The following is a 19,598-nucleotide window of genomic DNA, read 5'->3' on the forward strand; positions in this document are numbered from 1 at the left end:
TGTTTACCTGTATCCCCAATGACCAGGGGCTGGCTTATTTAAGGTCTTTTCTGAATAGATCTGCATGTCATGATATGGGAAGGATTGATTTTCTATGTTTTTTAATGGATTTGAGGAGTCTACTAACCACTCTCTCCAAGCCATGATCGGATAGCCTTGAGGACCAGGAAGAGTGGGACCGATGGCTCCATTCAGACTGTAGCAAAGGCGATCCCAGAGCCAAGCGAATCAACTCTAGGGATGGCGACCTAGATCGCTTACGGCTCCCTGACGGCTCCGACACCAAGGTCATAGCAGAGAGAGATTTAGATACTTTGGTTCCGGCCGTAACCGAAATTGAAGCAGACGCTCCACCTTTGCGGCGGCTCCGTACTGGGAGCGACAGCTTGGTGGGCTTAGGGGTTTTCGCTGGCTGAGACTTCACCGGAGACCCCTCGGGTTTTAGTAACCCCCTGAGAATCAGCTTGTTCCTACGCTCCTGCAGGACTCTTGGACTAAAGGCATGACATACCGAGCAAGAGTCCTGCAGGTGTAGGGCACCTAAACAATAAACACAAGAAGTGTGACTGTCTGTCAGAGACATTTTCTGACAGCACGAGTCACACTTCTTGAACCCTGATACCTTGGTATCCTTTGACATGTTAAAGAAAAAAAAAAAGGAATACCGAAGGATGAATCTTAGACTAGTGCAAACAAAAAAACTCACACACACACACAAAAAACTAAAGGTAACAATACTAACAAAACTAAGACTATTATCAGACTACAAAGGCTAAACACTACTTCCTACTGGAACAATTTAAAAGGGAAGGGGATAGCCTCTAATTTAAACGGCCTACTTAGGGAAATGGGGGGGGGGGGACTCTAAGTAAAAACGAGTTTCCCAAGGGTCAGAAAACACAGTAAAAAGTAAGACTTATCTACAGTACTACTCTAAACAAGAAACTGAAAAATATACACTAAAATTTAACTACTAATATTACAAAAAGATGAATACGACCTGAGCCAGTAAAGCGCAACCTCGTAGCTGAAGCAGCAAACGAGATCTGGGGGTCTAGCGCCAGGCATTGTGGGATATAGGGAGGCCTCGAGCCAGTAAGTAGCTCTCGAGCTTTAGAAAATGGTTGAGTTGGTGCCGAAGGTCGTCTCCGAACCCAACCAGCAAGAATGAAGGCGAGAGAGACAACTTAACATTAGTAATTTTAGGACTATTCTTAGAAATGGCATTGCTCACACACCACACCACTAAAAAAATACACTTTCAGAAATATTTATTTGTTAAACTAGGTAAGTGAACTAATATGTGCAGATTTTACTGCCTGTATTACAAGTCACAAGGACAGCAGCAAGGATTTTATGCAGTGATAATTTAAAGTAGTCACTAAGCATCATGTTTTGGCAGATGGGAGGAAATCAGAATACCTTAAAGAAACCCATATAGATATAGTAAGAATATGCAAAACAATTTCTGCTTTCTAACCCATCTATACCTAAAAGTCTTCTAGTCCATTCCAACATACTGATCTTAAAGATTTTGCTACCCCCTACCCACAGATTTTGTATGCAACTCAAACTGTGATAACCCCTGTAGTACACTTATCAGTAAAACTGTTTCAGCTAAGTGAATAATATTTTTCTGCATCGCCAACCTCCACCACTCAACACACAAACCTCTTATTTCACTTATCTGGGATTATTTTACTCCTACTGGTGAGTGCAGCAAGCACTTCTATGCCATACTTTTGATTTGGTAACATTTTGTCAAGTCTTTGTGATCAGAAGTTACCTCACAGCAGTTTTTTTCTTTTACTACTCCACAGTTATATCTTGCAATTGTACTCATTAGCAACGAAACAAAAACCGACAGCACGAGAAACACAACACAGCATCTCTATCAGTCCTCAAGTTAAGTCTGGTCTTATTTTCTGACACACTACATGGAACGTATACAAAATCATATGGTTAATCTGACCAGTTTGAGGTCAGAAACTCTGTTGAGCACTACTTCAGAATGATCAGCTAATATTGTTGGCTTTACAAGAGGTGTGAGGCTGCAGTTACTAATAAAACTATCAGTGGAGCAATGTGTGACAGAAAATGTCTACTCTACTACTCCACTAACAGGACTTTTGACTACCGCATGAGCAAGACTACAGTGCCTTTCAGGCAAATCTTTGGACTACACAAGGTATAATCCACCCCATCATAGCCTAGTGCACGCCCACCTGAAGTAGCAGGGCCCAAATGAGCCAAACACGTCCAAATGGGTTTGCCCTGGCTATGCATTATGTTTTTATCAGGCACCAAACAAGTCTCATTTATTGCAGCATACCTACCACAATCCAAAAAACAATAAATGCATTACTGCAGCATTTCTACCAGAACCTACTAGCTCTTAGTGGGGATGTCACTCTCTTCTTGAAGGTGACACAACCCAGCATAAGCTTTGCATCTATTTTAAGCCTTAAGTCCTGATGGCAGCTTCAGTCTTCACTACATTATTATTCCCAAATGCATCCCCAGGCAAGTATCTGAAAGTTTGCTCATTCCCCAGTTGCCATCCAGCACCCAAAGAGCTAGTCAAACTGGAGGCACCAGCAGTAATGATGAATGACCTGAGCTGGCATCTGCACCAGTATGTGGGTACCCTTAGTATGCCCATATGTAACTTAGTATGGCTTACACGAGTCTCAAAGTTAGACAGTTGTATCATGAGCTCCTATTGTCACATTTCTCTTTTTTTCTGATCTGAAGCTGTATCCTATCGAGTAGTGTTACCATCTTGATATTACTATCTACAATATAGCCTGTAAGTATTCTCTCATTTCATATAATCTATGTTTTTATTAATGCATCATATTTCCACTATTGAATCAAATATCAACTCTACCAAAAGAATTTTCAAATTTTACAGTTATCAGTTAACCACATCAAAAATTTATTTAAGAAGCTAAAGTCTGCAGCACATGTTCCTGACAACATCCCTTCAGCCGATGTTTTGCAGCTTAATAATCAATAGCCGACCCTATAACAATTCTCATTAAAAGACCAATTAATGAAAGCTAGGTACCCAAGCAATAGAAACAATACTACTACCTTTCCACAAATGAAAGGCTTTCTACCCCTATCCAGCTAGAGACTCACGGGTATGCTATTCCTACATTCACAAACTCCTGAAAAATGAATATACAAACATCTCAGGATATTTAATCATTTTTATTTATCTTTGTTAGCAGACTGATCAATATTGACTAATTTCAGGCTCAGCCCGGGTGAAATACAAAACATTTCATTCACAAAAATACTGAAAAGTCAGTAATAACAAAATAGTTCAGATTAATTACACAGACAAAACTGTGTATAAACGTCAGTGAACAAGCACAGTGCAATGTACAGTCCAAAGTCTGGCCAGTATACCAAAGCCTTTAGATCTTGTATGCGGCAAACGTCACACCTATGCTCCCATAAATTATGTACGGCATAAAGGTGACATATGGATGCAGTTACCTAGAACTTCTTTGCGGCCAGTCCGAATGCCATCATCGTTCAGTCTAAACTACCCTTTACTGTGCTGAATACCCAGCCATCAGATAAGTGCCCCATTGGGTCTTTTTTCTTTTTACTACTGGTCTTGTTTCCTTTGATTACCTGGAGGGAAAATGTCAGTGTAGGAGGTTGATTCCAGATGAGGAATGTCACGGACAGTGTTCTTTTTGTTTGGGTGTTTCCCATGACCATTCTTCCATGTAGTATTTGTAAGGTGTTTATGCCAAAGACTTTTTGAAGCCAGCTGTCTTCCCAACCATCTATCCAGAGAAACAGTGTCTTAACCAGTTATCTCAAGGTAGAAAGGTGGAATCTGTTAACCCAGAGGTACTTCTAATTAAGCAAGAAGGCAGCAAGAACTCTCAGCCAGATTATTTGGCTGTTCAGCATCCACCAGACATCTCTCTAGAGGTGGGTAATAGCTCTTAGACTGTCCAGTGTAGACTTCGGATTCCTCTACTGTAACCCCATCGGAGGCTGGTATGGATCCTTCTTTTCGTATGTCCTCTGAGGCTTTGCAGGCATCTGCTCCAGACAAGTGGGAGCCGTGGCTGATTACCTTGGAGGGTTCTAGAGGCATTCTGCAGATTCAGGACAGGAAGAGGCTCTGGGTACTCTTTCTGAATCCCGTCACGGTTTGGAACCTTTAGTGTTTGTTAGGGTTGACATCTCTACCCTAACAAGAAAAAATAAAATACTAAACTTTCTTCTGTATGTACTGCAGACCCTCAAAGGGAATGGCAGGAGTTTATTCAGGGTATGTTCAATGCTTTAATGGCCCTGAAACCTCCCCAAGGAGTTTCTGTCCCTACTCTCCCCTTGGACTTCAATTCCTTCCAAAAGGCCGAAGGAATCAGTGTCTGATAGAGAGTCCTAGGTCTTACTTTTCCTAGATGCCTTCTCCTCTGGCTTACGGCTCTGATGAAGAGGAGTTCATTAGCACAGTGTCTCCTTTGGAGTTGTTGTCTTTTGGAGACAAAATGGCCGGAATGATGGAATATTTTAAGTGGACGACTTCTCAGGTGTCTGATATCCAGAAGAGACATTATGAGTTTCTTCAGGTGGACACTACTAAAACTTTTGCAGTACCTCCTGTGTTGGCTGTTTTGTTAAGACACCTTTATAGCTGCCTTTACAAATCCTGATTCTCAGCCCCATGGTCCAAAGAAACCTGACAGGTTTTATAAGATTACTAAGGACTGTCAATTCTTATTCAAGTGTCGTCCTGGTCCTGCTGTGGTGTCAGTCTCCTCTGACAAGTCTTCTAAGCTTTTGCCCTCTTCCAAATTTCTGCACTTCGGATATGTATTGTGGGGCAATGGAGAGCATTGGAAAGAAGATTAATACTGCTTCTACTTTGGCCTTTAGGGCTCATCAACTACCAGACCCACATGACCAGATATGCTCTGACCTTCACTGCCCAGGCTTGTCAGGTTATTTCTGACCTCAACAAAACTGCTTTATGTATTTTGGGTTTTACCTCTCAGGTGGCTCAACACTCTATCAGGTGCAGCTATGATGCTGCTGATGCTTCTTCCAGAGCTGCTGCCTTTGGGTTTTGTGAGGCTTTACTCTTGGCTTCATCTCCAGTCATTACCTGAAAACATTAAGGCCAAATTGCTGGATGCACCTTTGGATGATAATAATCTCTTTGGGACTGCTACTGATATGTTTAAGTCTCTTCGAGAAAAAGGTAAAGCTTTGCAAGGCCTTAAACATTTTTCCATCCCCTATCCCCAAATTCCAGAGGAACTATCCTACTAGGTCTACTTTTGTTCGCAGGCAGCCTCATCAGGGCCCTAAAGGCAGGAAGTGTAGTATGCAACTTCCTCCTGCAGATTCTACCCAGATCCCTGTGGTTCAGAAGCTGCTTTTCCTGATAAGCATGCTTCTCTGACATTTTGCTCCCTACCCCTTGGCCAGGTTCCCTTGCCCATTTGGCTCCCCCTCTATCTTGCAGACTAGCACCTCATCACCTCAGATTTTGGGGTTCTGTCCATCATTTGTCAGGGTTACTTCACAGTGCAAATGTCTCTCTCCCTTTTCAAGGATACCTCAACTTCATCTAGAGCAGCTTCCTCATGTCTCAGAGGTTTTGGGGTCCCTGGTGAACCAGGGTACTGTCCAGCCTGTCCCTTCCCAACTGGGAAAGGGATTTTACTCCAGAACGCTCAAGAGAAGGGCACTTAGAGACCTAATCTGTAACGCTACTTGCTAAACACTTTTTTCAAAGGTTCCTTTCTTTTGGAGGCTTTCTCTTCAAACCGTTTCCTCTGTTACTGCCCCAGGCTTTTCTGGTATCCTTGGATCTGAAGGATGTTTACCTTCATATTCCTAGTCACACTCTTTTCAGGAAGTTTTTACATTTCTCTGTTTCTTCCTCCTCTTAAGTTCTCTGCTTTGTCCTTTGGCCTCTCTACTGCCCCAAGGGTAGTCACAAAATGCCCAATTCCTGCACTTGCAGGCTACAAGGCATTCAGATTTTTCCTTATTTGAATGACCTGTTGATTCACGCACCTTCTCCCAGTTGGCTGTTACAGGCTCTGGAGTTCACCATATTGCTCCTTTAAAGTCTGTGGTAAACAAACTTCCAAAAGTCTGTCCAGACTCCTTTTCAGGATCATGTGCATCTGGGCTGCAGGATTCAGACAGTGACAATGTTGGCCTCTCTTCCACCTCCAAAGATTTTTTCCTTGCGAGAATTCTTTCAGTCTGTTCTTCCTCTGCCTGCCATTCCAGTCAGTGTGTTTCTCTGGGCCTTAGGATCATAGCCTCTTCTATTCCAATGCTCCCTCTTGCCAGACTGCATATGCAGAACCTTCAATGGTACATAAAGTCAGTTTGGCTTCAGCATTGCCATCCTCTGGATTTCAGAATGCCACTCCTTCTGCGTTTCAAAAGAGAATTTGAATGAGGATTCTGCAACTTACCCCCAAACTCAGGCTTGCACTTTTAGCCTCCGGTTCCTTTTCAAGAACTGTTCAACTCCTCAGACATGGGGTGGGGGAGCTTCCTGTGGTCAACTGAAAGGTCAAGGTCTCTGACTCCCCCTCATCAGAAGTTAGACCATATCAACATCAGACGAGAGCTCTGATTCTGGCACTTCAGGCTTTTCGCCTCAAGTTCTCTCCAGGCCCTCTTGAAGGTTTACACAAACCATAGTGATGTGGTCTGACAACCATCAGGGGGGCACAAACTCTCACCTTCGTTGCAGGCTGGCTCTTCAGGCCTGGGAACTGGCCATCATTATCAGCTAACACTTCATGCAGTGTATATTCTTTCAGAACACAATCTAGTGGCAGACTCCCTGAGCAGGTCCAAAACACAGGCTTACAAATGGATGCTTCACAGAAACATGTTCTTGGACAGCCCACTGGCAGGGTATTCCTCAGTTAAATCTTTTTTGCCTCCCCTCTGAAAAGGCATCTCCCTCTTTTATGTTCCAGAGTGCCGTGCCATCTGGCATGGAAGACAGGCGCTCTTTCTTTTCCTTGGAAGAGAATGTTTCGCTATGCCTTTCCTCCTCTTCCTATACTTCCAAAAGTCCTGCAGAAGATTCAGCTAACTACCCAATAATCTTGCTAGGGACTCCCTTTTGGCTAAGATGGCTCTTATTCCCACTCTTAATATGCATCTTTCCAGTGGCAATCACCACATGTTACCTCACCAGTTGGAATCTCCTCACACAGGACAAGTTGCAACTTATCCATCCTCACTTGTCTATTCCACCTGACAATGTGGGGGACAGGGCTTTGATCACTTTTAGGCACCTCTATTCTGAGGATGTGTTCAGGGTTTCACAGGAGGCAAGAAAACCTGCATCCAGAAAGTCTTATATGTCCAAATGGAAAAGATTTTCTGTCTGGTATGTTCATAGCCAGGACCCTTTTTCAGTAGGGGCCCCTCGGTTTCTCTCACATTTGTGTGAGCTGCACCAGTCTGTTTTGGTCTATTTTTCTATAAAGGCCCACCTGTCAGCATTTTTTGCCGGTTTGCCCTTGAATTCTCCTTTGGCTTCTATTTTTGAGGTCAAACAGTTTCTTAGAGGCATGTTGCATCTTGGGCCCAAAGGAAGCCTATTCTTCCTACCTGGGACCCTAACTTTCTTTTGGAAAAACTGACCCAAGCTCCTTTTAAGCCTGCAGGTTCAGCTTCTCTGCAACACTGTACTTAGAGGACCGTCTTTTTGCTTGCTGTTACTTCTGCTTGCAAGGTTTCGGAGCTTATGCCCCTTAAGGCCATTCTTCCTTTTTTGCTTTTCTTACAGTTCAAGGCGTCTCTTCGTACTAATCCTCCTTTTATGCCCAAGGTTGTTAATGAGTTCTCCTTGAATCAAGCACTACAACTCTCTTCCTTTTTTTCCCTTTTCCTCAGTCTTCAAGTGACAGGGTCCTGCATACTGGGCAGTTCAGGTATTATTTGGATAAAACTAAGGCCATTCATAAGTCTGAACAGCTTTTTGTTTCTTTTCATCACAGGACACTGGGTTTGGCTGCTTCTAAGCAAACCATCTCCTCCTGGAGATCTAAGGCCACTTCCTTTTGTCACTCTTTTCGTGACAAGTGTTTATCTACTTCCATTAGAGCTCATTCCACACAGCTGTTGCCTCTTCTGGTGCATTCCTCAAGGGTTTGGACACCAATTCCACCCCTGAAGTTAATACTTGATCTTCAGTGCATACCTTTACTAAGTATTATAAACTGGATATTGTTTCTAGGGCCAGAGCAAGTTTTGCTAGAGCCATCTTGCATAAGCCTACTGAGAGCTCTTCCCAGCCTTCTACCTCCTACTCCTCTTCTTCAGCTTTTGTACTCTCCTTAAGGTGAAGAATACTGCAAACAGTGATAAAGGAAGACACTGTACAGTTGTGTAAAATCTTACCATAACAGCAGATATCCTTCTCTTCACTGATCCTCGCTCCATACCCCTTTTTTCTTTTGAGTTTTGATTTTATTACCCACCATGCCTAGGGTCCACATTTTCCATCTGCACTTTTTCCTTCTGGATGTGCATAGCAACCTTTGTTCGTTAGAGACTGTTTTCTTCTGGGGCAATTCACTTTTGGGTAACTGCGTCTGTACATCACCTTTAAGGCCCCAATTCCTGCACAGGGAGCATGTGTGAGACATACGGCAAATACAAGGCTTTCATATACTGGTCGGACGTTGGGCTATCCTTGGCAGAAGATCCCAAAAGTGAAGAATACTGCAGCATTGAAGAGGACATCTATTATGTTAAGATTTTACATAACTGTACTTTTCTAAAGTAGGTCAATCTTCAGCAAATCTTGAGAAAAGAAGAGACTCAGAAAAGAGATACTTTTGGTGATTTTAATACCAAACGTGCTTTCTGACCCATTCATAGCAGAGAAGAAAGTAAAAGACTATGTCCTTTTATGGGCAGGTCAAATGATGCCATGACACAAGGATCCCCATTCTTATGAATGTTAAATGGACTAAGGCTTTACTTAATTTTCCTCACTGATACTGCCTCACAAAAGTGAGGCTTTTAAATTATATAAAATAATCGATGGAAAGTTCCAAATATTGTATGATAAAGTTCCAAACACTTCATGATACGTTGCTAAACATTTTTCATGCATATAGCGTACACAGTCCATACAAGTACATATTTTATGAATATATCTTTGTAATTTTGATTTCTCAATGGCAAAATCTTCACCAGCTGCTCTGGTTTTCTCCAATATCATAAAGAGCTTTCTAGCTGAAATGGCAATTCTCCAAAATGCCTGTGGATGTGTGAGCAGTGTGTCCTGCAAGACTGGTGCCTTACCAAGGACTCTTCTAGGCCTTTCACCTACTGAGTACTGCTATAGTCTCGTACTCTTCTATTACCTTGGACTGAATAAACGGGATATTGGAGAATGAATTCAACAATAAATATATCTACGTACAAGTTTAAAAGATTATATTTTAAAAATATAATGAAAAAAGTATTCATTTCCAGAACTGAAATACCTTGAGCTCTTTTGCACCACCAGCAGCAGCTGCCTGTGAAATATTCTGCAGTTGTTTAATTCGGTCACTGAAATCAGATACCCACTGTATAACAGTCATACCAGCAGGAACAGTGTACCGGGACCAACTATGAGGCAGAATACCTGGAAAAAGAGAGAGAGAAAAATATACTTCAGAAAATTGGCTTTACTTCCATACACATCAAATGAAAGAATCAAACCACATAATAGATACTTCAAAGCAGAAAACTACACTTCATTTTTTGCATGTTTATGTATGGTCTTAACTACAATTATAGATTTGAAAGCAAGCAAGCCAGTTCCCACCCCACACACAAAAATTCAATAACTTCTGCGCCAACTAACAGGTGCATTCCTACCCTATCAAATGAGCTGTGAAAACAGGAGCCTGTTCCTTGGTAGGTCCACTGCTTGGGTCTATCCTCTCCACCAGTCAGTATTTGATATCTTCTTCAGGAAGATTCCATGCTCACAGATGACGGCCCATTATATACTGGTGATTCCATAAACTGACTAAACAGTGCGTTTTGTCCCTTGTGACTCCTAGTTTATAGTCTTGTCTCTAGAAAGCATCCACTTACAAATCAATGACAAAGACCTACACCACTGACAAGTAATATACAAGCGCATACCTGCCTGAATTGAGGGAATTTAGCAGCAAAGGACAGATGGATAAAACTACTTCAGACAGGGAGATGTAAATTAAGTATTATACACCCATTAAAATTGGTCCTATTTGTAAATCAAATAAGAACAACCATCTTAAACTTAACACTGCAGATAGTCCTTGACCAGTTGTATGGTTAAAGCAGATCTCAAGCAAGACCACCACAACATCAGCACCAGCAAAAAGGCAAAGTTATTGGGAAACACTTAATCAACATGTCTGACTCCACGGCTACAGACAAGAGCATTGCCTGTTGAGGGATCATCATGGTCTCAAGGAAAGTCATTACATTTGCCAGAGGCAGACCTAATAAGCACTAGAAAAAGCTGTTTCAAACATGTGTAGATTAAACCACAGCTAGTACAATGCTTACTGGCACTGAAAATCCAAATCCCTAAAAGGAGCAAAGGGAGCTGTCAACTTCCTTGACTACCACAGTGTCAGGTGAAGCCGAACACTCATCCAAGGTCCAGAGCAAATACTCCTGGAGGAGTACGCTCCCTCTTACAATCACTGTTAGCAGGGAAAGGGCACCATCACATCTTCCTAGTTCACACTCAAAAAACAGATGTCCCGCACACGGACAAATACCCCTTTGGATAAGGTGAAGGAAGAGATGGGGAAGGTACAGTCAGAAAATCAGGTCATCTGGATGAAGTAGAAGCTGGTAGGAAGAAGATTACCTCTACGAAGAACGGAAAAGCTATAGTGTCATGTGAGTCTACAGCTGACAGACATCTGTCAAATAAGCACAAGACCCCAAGAAAAATAAAGGCCACTACAAAAACCCTCACTTGAAGGGGATCCTGGAAAACTAGCTAGGCAAAGTACCCATCTGTACCCATCAGGTACTAGGGGCAGGACATGCTCCAGCCCCTCAGTGAGCATAATACCTACTAAGAGGTGCCCCTAATCATCCAAGGCACAGACTGTCTAATGCTCCCATGTTCCTTTAGTTCATACTCTGCCTATTCTTGCTGATTTTGCTTGCTTTATACTTTGTAGCTTTAGCCGTGATAATCATGATCAGATTACAGTGGATATAGAATGGGTAAGAAGGAAGTTAAAATTTTATTTGCAGTTGATTTATCTGCAAGAGCCTGAAAAAAATATTTGAGTAAATTCTTCTGACTGCTCAATAAGTTTAGTTTTTCTGGATATGAAAATAACTCAGTGCAACCACCCTTTTCTTCATGAGCAATCTACTTTCTGTCTGCAGTACTTAAGGATTTGGCAAGGAAAAAGGCACTGGTTAATGAGACTTATGGTGAACTGAAAGTCTGAGCAGACTTAAGGAGATGGAAGACTCTTAGGCTTGGTATGGATCCAAGAATGCAAGCAACTGCATTTCTTTGTGCTGCCTCAACTGTTGTATGCATTTCTGTCATTTGTGCTGGACATGCCACATTTTAAAGGTAGTACAGAATGTGATGCTGGACTATAAATGGGATGGGGAAGGTACATGCATTATGGGATAAATCAAGGAGCAAGGCCCATACTTACACTATGATGTAGTGCAGGTTAAGCTTTTACATCTTCAAATGAGGGGATGAGATGACAAATGGAAGCAGGTGATACAAGAACAGAGTATAACTCAAGAAGGCACAGACATCCAGTCCTTTAGGTCACATAAAAGTGGATGGACAGATACTCCATATGTTGTACATCAAGTATTAAAATGCTGAATATTTTTAACAGCGGAGAGTATGGCTTGGGCTAACTTTTATTCACTGAAGACAGTAAGATGGATTTGCAGAAGAGCTGGGTTATATAGATGGAAGAACAGGCTAAGATGATTTAACTTGGATAATATGTGCATTAGCTCAACTTGAGATACTTCGAAACAGGACCTTGCAACTACAAAAAAAAAAAAAAAAAAATGTTTATCTTTCTCCACTTTACCCTTTTTAACAGGCAAGATAGACATACAGAAAGGCTGGTGCCCAAACAGGGACTAGGTGGGTTCCCAAGTTCCCAAACAGGCTTCTCTTAGGCCTCAATAGGAAGAAAAGGGGGCTTGAGGATAGGGAGTTGAGGTAGAATGAAAATGGACAACACAGATGCATAGTCATACGAAGTACATAACTTTTATATCTGATGTTGTCATTTTCATTCATTCATCAACTGATGGAACGGAGTCCCCAGCTAGATGAACCCTGAGTGGTCCTCATGTATGAATGTTAGAGAGCACAGCAGAACCAAATGGTGTCTATTTCTGGAAAGTATGTCTAATTTGTAATGAGCAATAAAGGTATGCACTGAACCAAGTGGCAGCTGCATAGATGATATCTATGGATGCTCTTGACCAGAAAGCATATGAAGTGGCTACATACCTTATGAAGAGTGCTTTGTGGGATTTAGGTAAAGATAAACCTCTTTCTTTACAAAGGATATACAGTCAACCATTTAGCCAGGGTTACTTTAGACGCTGCTTTACCGAATTTTGTCCTGGAGAAGGATTCATGTAATTGGCCAGTCTTCCTGAAGTCTTCGGTTTTGCACAGATAAAATCTAAGCAGTCGATGTATGTCCAGAAGATGTATCATGTATTCTTTTTTGTTTAAAAATATCAGAAAAAAACAGGCAGGCAAAAAAAGGTGGGGGGAGATGGGTTCAAGTGTAATGAAATCCAATCCTTTATGGAGGGTCAAGTACTGAGATATCACCAAGAGGGCTTGGAGTTCAAATACTTTTCTAGCAGAAGTGATAGTAACCAGAAATATTGTCTTCCAAGACATGAACTTAAGATCAATCTTAGCAGAGGGCTCAAAAGGAGTCAAGGTAAGAGCTTGTAACAGAATAGTCAAATCCTAAGGGGGTGCAGGATCTTTTACTGGGGGCCTGAGTAAAATAGTACCCTTAAGGAAGGCCATGCACAACCTGAGTGAAAATTTGAAATGACTGCTAATTGAACTTTAATAGCAGAATAACTTGTCCCGTTGTTAAAAACAGAAGCTGAAAAGTTGAGATCTGCTGAGACTGGGGTGGAGAAAGGGTCCAGGTGTCTCTGAAGGGCCAAAACTGAAAGTTGTTTCCATTACTATTATAAATTTTCCTGGTGGAAAGCTTCTGACAGGATAAATGAATACATCTAACTGGGGAGGAAAGCCTGGACTGACTAGCCATCACAAACTGGAGAAACCATGCAGTCAACTTGAGGCCATTGATGTTCAGGTGTTTTAATCCTATCTGATGACACTCAAGGTCTGAATGTAGATGCAGGATCCAAGGTGGATAGGGAAGATGAGGCCAGACCAAACCTGATGAGACCAAATGGCCGCAAAAAGGATGACTATGCTCTTCAACCAGGATGCTTTCTCTAGAAATTTGGGAATGGGGGGGGGGGTTAATGGGAGGAAACAGTAAAGGAGACTATAGGGCCAATCGTGGACCAGAGGATCGCTCGGAGATTCCCCTGCATTGGGACCAGGGTGAAGAACTTCCTACCCTTTTTGAGGGGAGAAGCAAAAAAGATCACAGCATGGTTGGCCCTATTAACGAAAAATCTTTTCTGCCACTCAGAGACCAAATGCGAGGCATCAAAATGGACCTGCTTAATCTAACTAGCCAACCACTGAGTGGAAAGACCTGTTCTATCCCAAACGAATGCCCAGAGATTCCACAACTTTATCAATGCCAATGCATTGGATCAGATGCTGGATATTCCTATGAGAAGTGAAAATATCATGGACCTGGTCCTAACCAACATGAGTAGGCACTGTAGCACCCCTACATTGTCATCCTCCTTGGTAAGATCCAACCATAAACCAATCACTTTTGAAGTCACCATCTCCCCAGACCCCCCACCCCGAAATGGGTCAAACAAAAAAAAAACTTTTCCAAAGCTGACTGCAATCTCCTTAGAACAAGTATAAGAAGCTTCACAGACACTCTCTCTTCAGTTGGAACTAGCAATAATGTCTAAGCCTACACCAAAAAAAACTATATGAGCACCTACATAGTTGTATGGACTCAGCAATACCAGACAGGACCAAATCATCTTCTTCTAGGAAGAGCAAACCTGTCTGGTGGCCAGCAGCAAACTCTATAATAAAAGGAAAAAATTGTTGCCCAGGACCAAGAAGGAGCAGGTGCCAAGTTGGAAGCAATCTCTCCTTTGTCTGAACAAGTAAATAAAGTCACCGGTGAAATCCTCTAAGGCTAACCTCAAGTTCAAATTGTCTACACTGACTAAAGGCAATCACAAGGCTTTCTTCACATACGCCCGCAATCTCAAAGGTAGCATCCAAATCTGTCCTGAACTGGTAGTCAATAACACCAAATACACAAATGCCATACATAGATATAGCCAACCTGCTGGCAGACAGGTTCAGCGAAAACTTCACTACCCTCTCTCCCCCCATCAGCAAGCCAGGACATCTCCAGCACCTGACCCCCCCCCCTCCAATCACTAGGGAGCAGGTCTTCAAATGCCCTCTCAAAGGCAAAAAATACAGTCTCCCTGGGACCAAATAACATCCCTGCCCATATCCTACATGAACTCAGGCATGAGCTCTCAGCTCCATTAGGCACCCTATTCAACCAAATCCCGAGCATCAGCTTCGTCCCAGCCAAATGTCATCCCGCTACACAAAGGTGGAACACCCACTGACCCAGGCAAGTATAGGCCCATCAACCTAATTAGCCTGACCTGCAAGGCTATGGAACACATTATAATGGACCTTATAAACAAGGACACTGTCAACCTAATCACCAAAAATTACCGTAAAGTCAACTAAAGAATAAACACTGTACAACAATCATAACAAAATGTTAATGGATCCAGCGGAGGAAAAATAGCACCAACTAAATAAAATTTTTATCCTTCTTTATTGCAAAACACAATTGATTTAGTGCTTTCATCCACAAAAATGTGGACTTCATCAGAATGACACTGTCAACCTCCAAACGTTTGACCCCACATAGTTTGGTTTTGTCAAAAAGCGATCATAGCTGTTAAACTTGGTCAACTTCTTCAAAACAGTCACCAAAGCCATGAACGAGGGGAAGACTGTGAACACAGCTTACCTTAACCTAGTGAAAGCTTTTGACACTATTCCCCACTCAGGCATAATAGATACTCTCCCAGCTAAGCATCAGCCCGCATGTTACCAGATGGGTAGCTAACTGGCTCACTGATAGAACCCACTCGGTCAAAATATGGAAGCCACCTCTAGTAGTAGACCCATAACAAGCGGTGTATCCCAAGGATCAGTCTTGGGGCCTCTACTACTTGAGATATACTTTTCTGAAGTGCATGCCAAAGCCAGTGGTCTGTGGATGACCAAGTTTGCGGATGACTGCAAGCTGGGCACCGTCTTAAATTCGCTTAGTGATGTGAACATCCCCCAAGAGGGCCTTACCCAAACTAAAGATTGGTGCCAGAAGCATGGCCTCAAACTGAATGCTAAGAAATGCATCATTACCCCCTTTGGGGGAACTGGCATTCCCACCAATTATCACATTAACAAAGTAGTAAGCATGCAATCAGTCATGAGGGACTTGGGCACCCAGGCTCATAGCAACCTGACTTTTGACCACCATGGTGCCTCAGTTGTATGGAAGGCTTTCTACATGGCCCATCTCATAAATAAGGGTACTTCATCAGGAACAAGGAGGTCATAATATCCCTGTACTCTTCCCTTATCACACCCATTAGAGTACAATGCCCCCTTCAGCATGTACCTTGCCAAGCACATGCAGCAGCTGGAGAGACCACAGTGGTTCCTGGCCAGGAAAATCCAGGGTCTCAAACACCTATCCTACTCTGGAAATCTTGACCGGATGGATTGCTTAAAGGATGATGAAGAACAGACCAAAGGAGACATCATTAGGTAGGGATCTGGAGGACCCCTTCCCTTCATTGAAGTCTGGGTCTTCAGTGACAGATTTCCCGAGGGTAATCAAAGTGTCTCCTTTAGCACATCCTCTTCCTAGGGACCTCATCAGTGGGACAGTCTGGTGAAGTATTGGAAGTGGGTGGGAAGTTCTAGATGAGAACAGTCTATGGGCTAGTACAGGGTAGGTGTCCCAGTGAAATAGATGCAAGACACACACAGCTAAAATTAGATGGAGGACAAAGAAAAGGATCTGAAGAGGGTAAGGATGTTCTCTATCTGGGTATAGAGAAAGCCCACTATCTCAATGGCAGAAGGTCCAAGAGAAAGCAGCTGGTCACACCAGCGCTGAAGCCACTTACACCAAACTCTGAATCCCCATGGATCCCTACTTCTAGAAAGGAGTCAAGAGACCAAAATATCCAATCTAAGGCACTGAGTGGCAAGGACAGTACTAACAGGAATGCCCCCCCCCCAGGTGCTGGTGCAGGCACTCTAGATCCCAAAATCATCCTCCTCCAAAGTGATCAGAGCCAAGCAAATCAGGAGCACGGTCAAAGTGGAAGAATGGCCTGTGTTTGGATCCAACAAGGACATTCTCGAAGATCTTGCATCCTATGGCTCTGAAGCTGCCAGATGGACTGGAGGAGACATAACATGAGGCTGAGAAGAGGGCAAGCTCACAGGTTCTATGGGAGACAGAGTCATAATTCCCCCTGTGATGACAGGAGGTACTGCCAGACATGCCAGGAGAACTAGGGCAGTGGATTTGTAACATACGCCAGCACAGCTAGCTGGAATTTTGTAAATTATATGTCATTTGTATATCAAACTGATTTGTACAGATGCTTGCGCTGAAAATGTACTTGTGAGGTTTGCTTGTGTTAATAATGCATCAACAGTGTGCCCTGCTGGAAGGAAAAGAAATGTACATGTATTACTGCATCTGAATTAAATCTATACACTAACAGCATATACTGAAAGTGTACAGGTTAATTTTATTTCACCTGATTTTTCAAAATATTCTTGAAATTAAATTACTTTACTGGTTAAGCCATAAAGATGTTATCCCACAGTTTTGAATGGAGCCAGAGATGCAATGTCTGCTAGAGAATAGGTCGTAGCTCCTGTAGGAAGAGTGGAATGGTTTTATGGTTTTATAACTTCCAGCAGTTGCACCACATCTAAGCAAAGCTCTGTGTGCATTGTAGCACACAGGTGTTAAACTCGGGTAGTTTCTAGTGATAATGGTTAGTGCAGGAAACAGTCAGATGACCAGGTGTATGCAATGTCATTCTGTACAGAAAAAATATTTTAATATTAGAGGAGACTGAAGTCTCAGTAACATTTTGTATTCTGTCTTCAGTCAGACAACAAGGAGCACTCACCCATCTTGCCTTGCTCTATTCAGTAAGTAGGAACAATGATTCTTTTGGTCAATCAGGAATAGATAGTAAGACTAGGTATATACGTTTTTTTTTTTCTATAACTATGTGAAACTTTCCATCTGTGTTATTTTTAATATTCTCTGTGACAAACTCTAGTGCTTACTATTATTAGAGATTTAGTATTTTCTTGTTCTTTACTATTAAACATATTTAAACTTTTCACTGTGGCTGGTCCTTTTTAGAAAATATTTAAGTTTTGAGAGTATTTGCACATATTTATTTGGTGAAAGCTCTGGCCACTCATGAAGCCTTGCTGTTTGGTCAACATTACCATTTGTATTAGTATTAATTGTGCACAGTATAAATTTGGTAACCCTGTAAGAGCCTTAAGTAGCTGGCGGGGGTTCTGGTGGTGTGATAATTACCTTATAGTCTGGGCAGAAGGGGTGCATCTGCACCAGCCTTTCCAGGGTGTGTGTGTGTGCGCGCACGCGCACAAATCAAATCTTAAAAAGTGTGCGTTTGTCAGCTGCTTGGAGAAGGGACACAAGGGATTGGTTTCACAGAGAAGGTACTGGAGAACGTGGCTTGGAATCCTGGCTAAGGACTCAACTCTAAAGATGTGCCAGTGGGGAGTCTTACTGGTGGTCTGGAAACAGAAAGGGAAGAACCAGCCCCCGGACTAAGTGTGTTCCCCCCCTGTGTGCTCTTAAGGGAAATTGTGCTTGATGCAGAAAAGTCCATTTGGAAATACTGTGTGTGTCCATTTTTATTCCAAGTGAATGTCCCTCTCTCCAGTGTCAGTGGTGAGGATTCAGGCTACTTGACTACTGGGCCAGTGGAGGATGTCACATATTTCATATGCTGGTGAGCAGTGGTGGGATACTGAACTTCTGTAGCCTGGAAGCAATTGTCACTAAAGGTGTTACTCTCAAGCAGCCACAAGGTGAACATTCAGAGTTTCATATCACAACAGTTTTTATTTATTTATTTGTTAGTTTAGTCAAGTCAGGGAAATCAGGCAAGGATGTCAGCAGAGAATTCTGGCAAGCTGACAAAGAACCAGTTGGCCAAGGTGTGTGAAGCCAAAGGGCTGGTGCATGTCAACCTGATAAAGAGGAAATGATTTCAACCTTAGTTGAGGCTACAACATAGACACGCAACCAGAGGGATAACCAGTCTTGTGATAGGAATTTGCAGCCCTCGGAAACAGGACAGTTCTTTCCTCAGAGGCCTTAAAAATCCACCTGGAGTTAGAAACTTGAACGGGAGGTCAAACATATGGAATTAGAATCAGCAGAGAGAGAGCAGTGTTTGGAGGTTGAAGAAAATGAGAAACAGCGTCACCGTAATGGGGAAGGGTATAACCGAACCTCAGAAGCAATAAAGGTCAGTAAATTTTTCCACAATTTACAGAGGGTGATAATTTTGATAGTTTTACTCTTATATTTGAAAGAGTATATAAACAGTATAATGTTGACAAAGGGGCTCTGGGTATGGTTTCTGACCCCCCCCCATGGTATAGCTGTTAACTGCAGTTTCAAAACTATCTGATATTGATTGTTTAAACTATGAAAGTATCAAATATTGTTTACTAGAATTTTTGAAGTTAACACCTGAAGCTTACAGAAGAAAGTTCTGTGAGCACAGATGCAAGGCAGATGAAAATGTGTATGATTATATTGCTGAGTTAAACACTTATTTTCATAGGTGGGTGTTAAGTCACTACTTTTGAAGGGCTGGCAGACCTTTTGGTGAGGGAAGGATAAGTTGTGTAAAATCTTACCATAATGTTAGATGTCCTTCTCTTCTCCGTTACAGTATTCTTTACATGGGGGAGACTACCTACCAAGCCACCCATCGGCGGCCAGGCTACAAAAGTCTTTAGTGCCTGGGGTGTGTGGTACATTGCATGCATTCTATCAGACAGTCTATAAAAGTGATGCATGCATGCATCTTCCTCAGAACTGAGTGCCCCAGGGAGAATGCCTGAGAAATAGGAATGTAGAATAGCTACATTACGAAACAAATGCAGGGGGATGGAGGGTGGGATAGAATACTGCAACAGAGAACACAAGGACATCTAATGTTGTGGTAAGACTTTACACAACTCATTTATGTCCTTCTATTCTGCTGTTGCAGAATTCTTTACTGGAGGGAGA

General features: G+C 42.4%; 1 protein-coding gene across 1 annotated transcript in view; it reads right to left on the reverse strand.

Annotated features, from left to right (window-relative positions):
• Positions 1-19,598, reverse strand: part of DYNC1H1 (dynein cytoplasmic 1 heavy chain 1) — a 3,754,902-nt gene that overhangs the window by 172,124 nt on the left and 3,563,180 nt on the right. Inside the window, exon 87 of the mRNA XM_044073590.1 lies at positions 9,525-9,667. Within this exon, the coding sequence (XP_043929525.1) occupies positions 9,525-9,667 (143 nt within the window). The remainder of the gene's footprint in view (positions 1-9,524; positions 9,668-19,598) is intronic.

Source organism: Protopterus annectens, chromosome 6.part0 (genome assembly GCF_019279795.1).
Source record: "Protopterus annectens isolate FY-2018-M chromosome 6.part0, PAN1.0, whole genome shotgun sequence".
Lineage (NCBI taxonomy): Eukaryota > Metazoa > Chordata > Ceratodontiformes > Protopteridae > Protopterus > Protopterus annectens.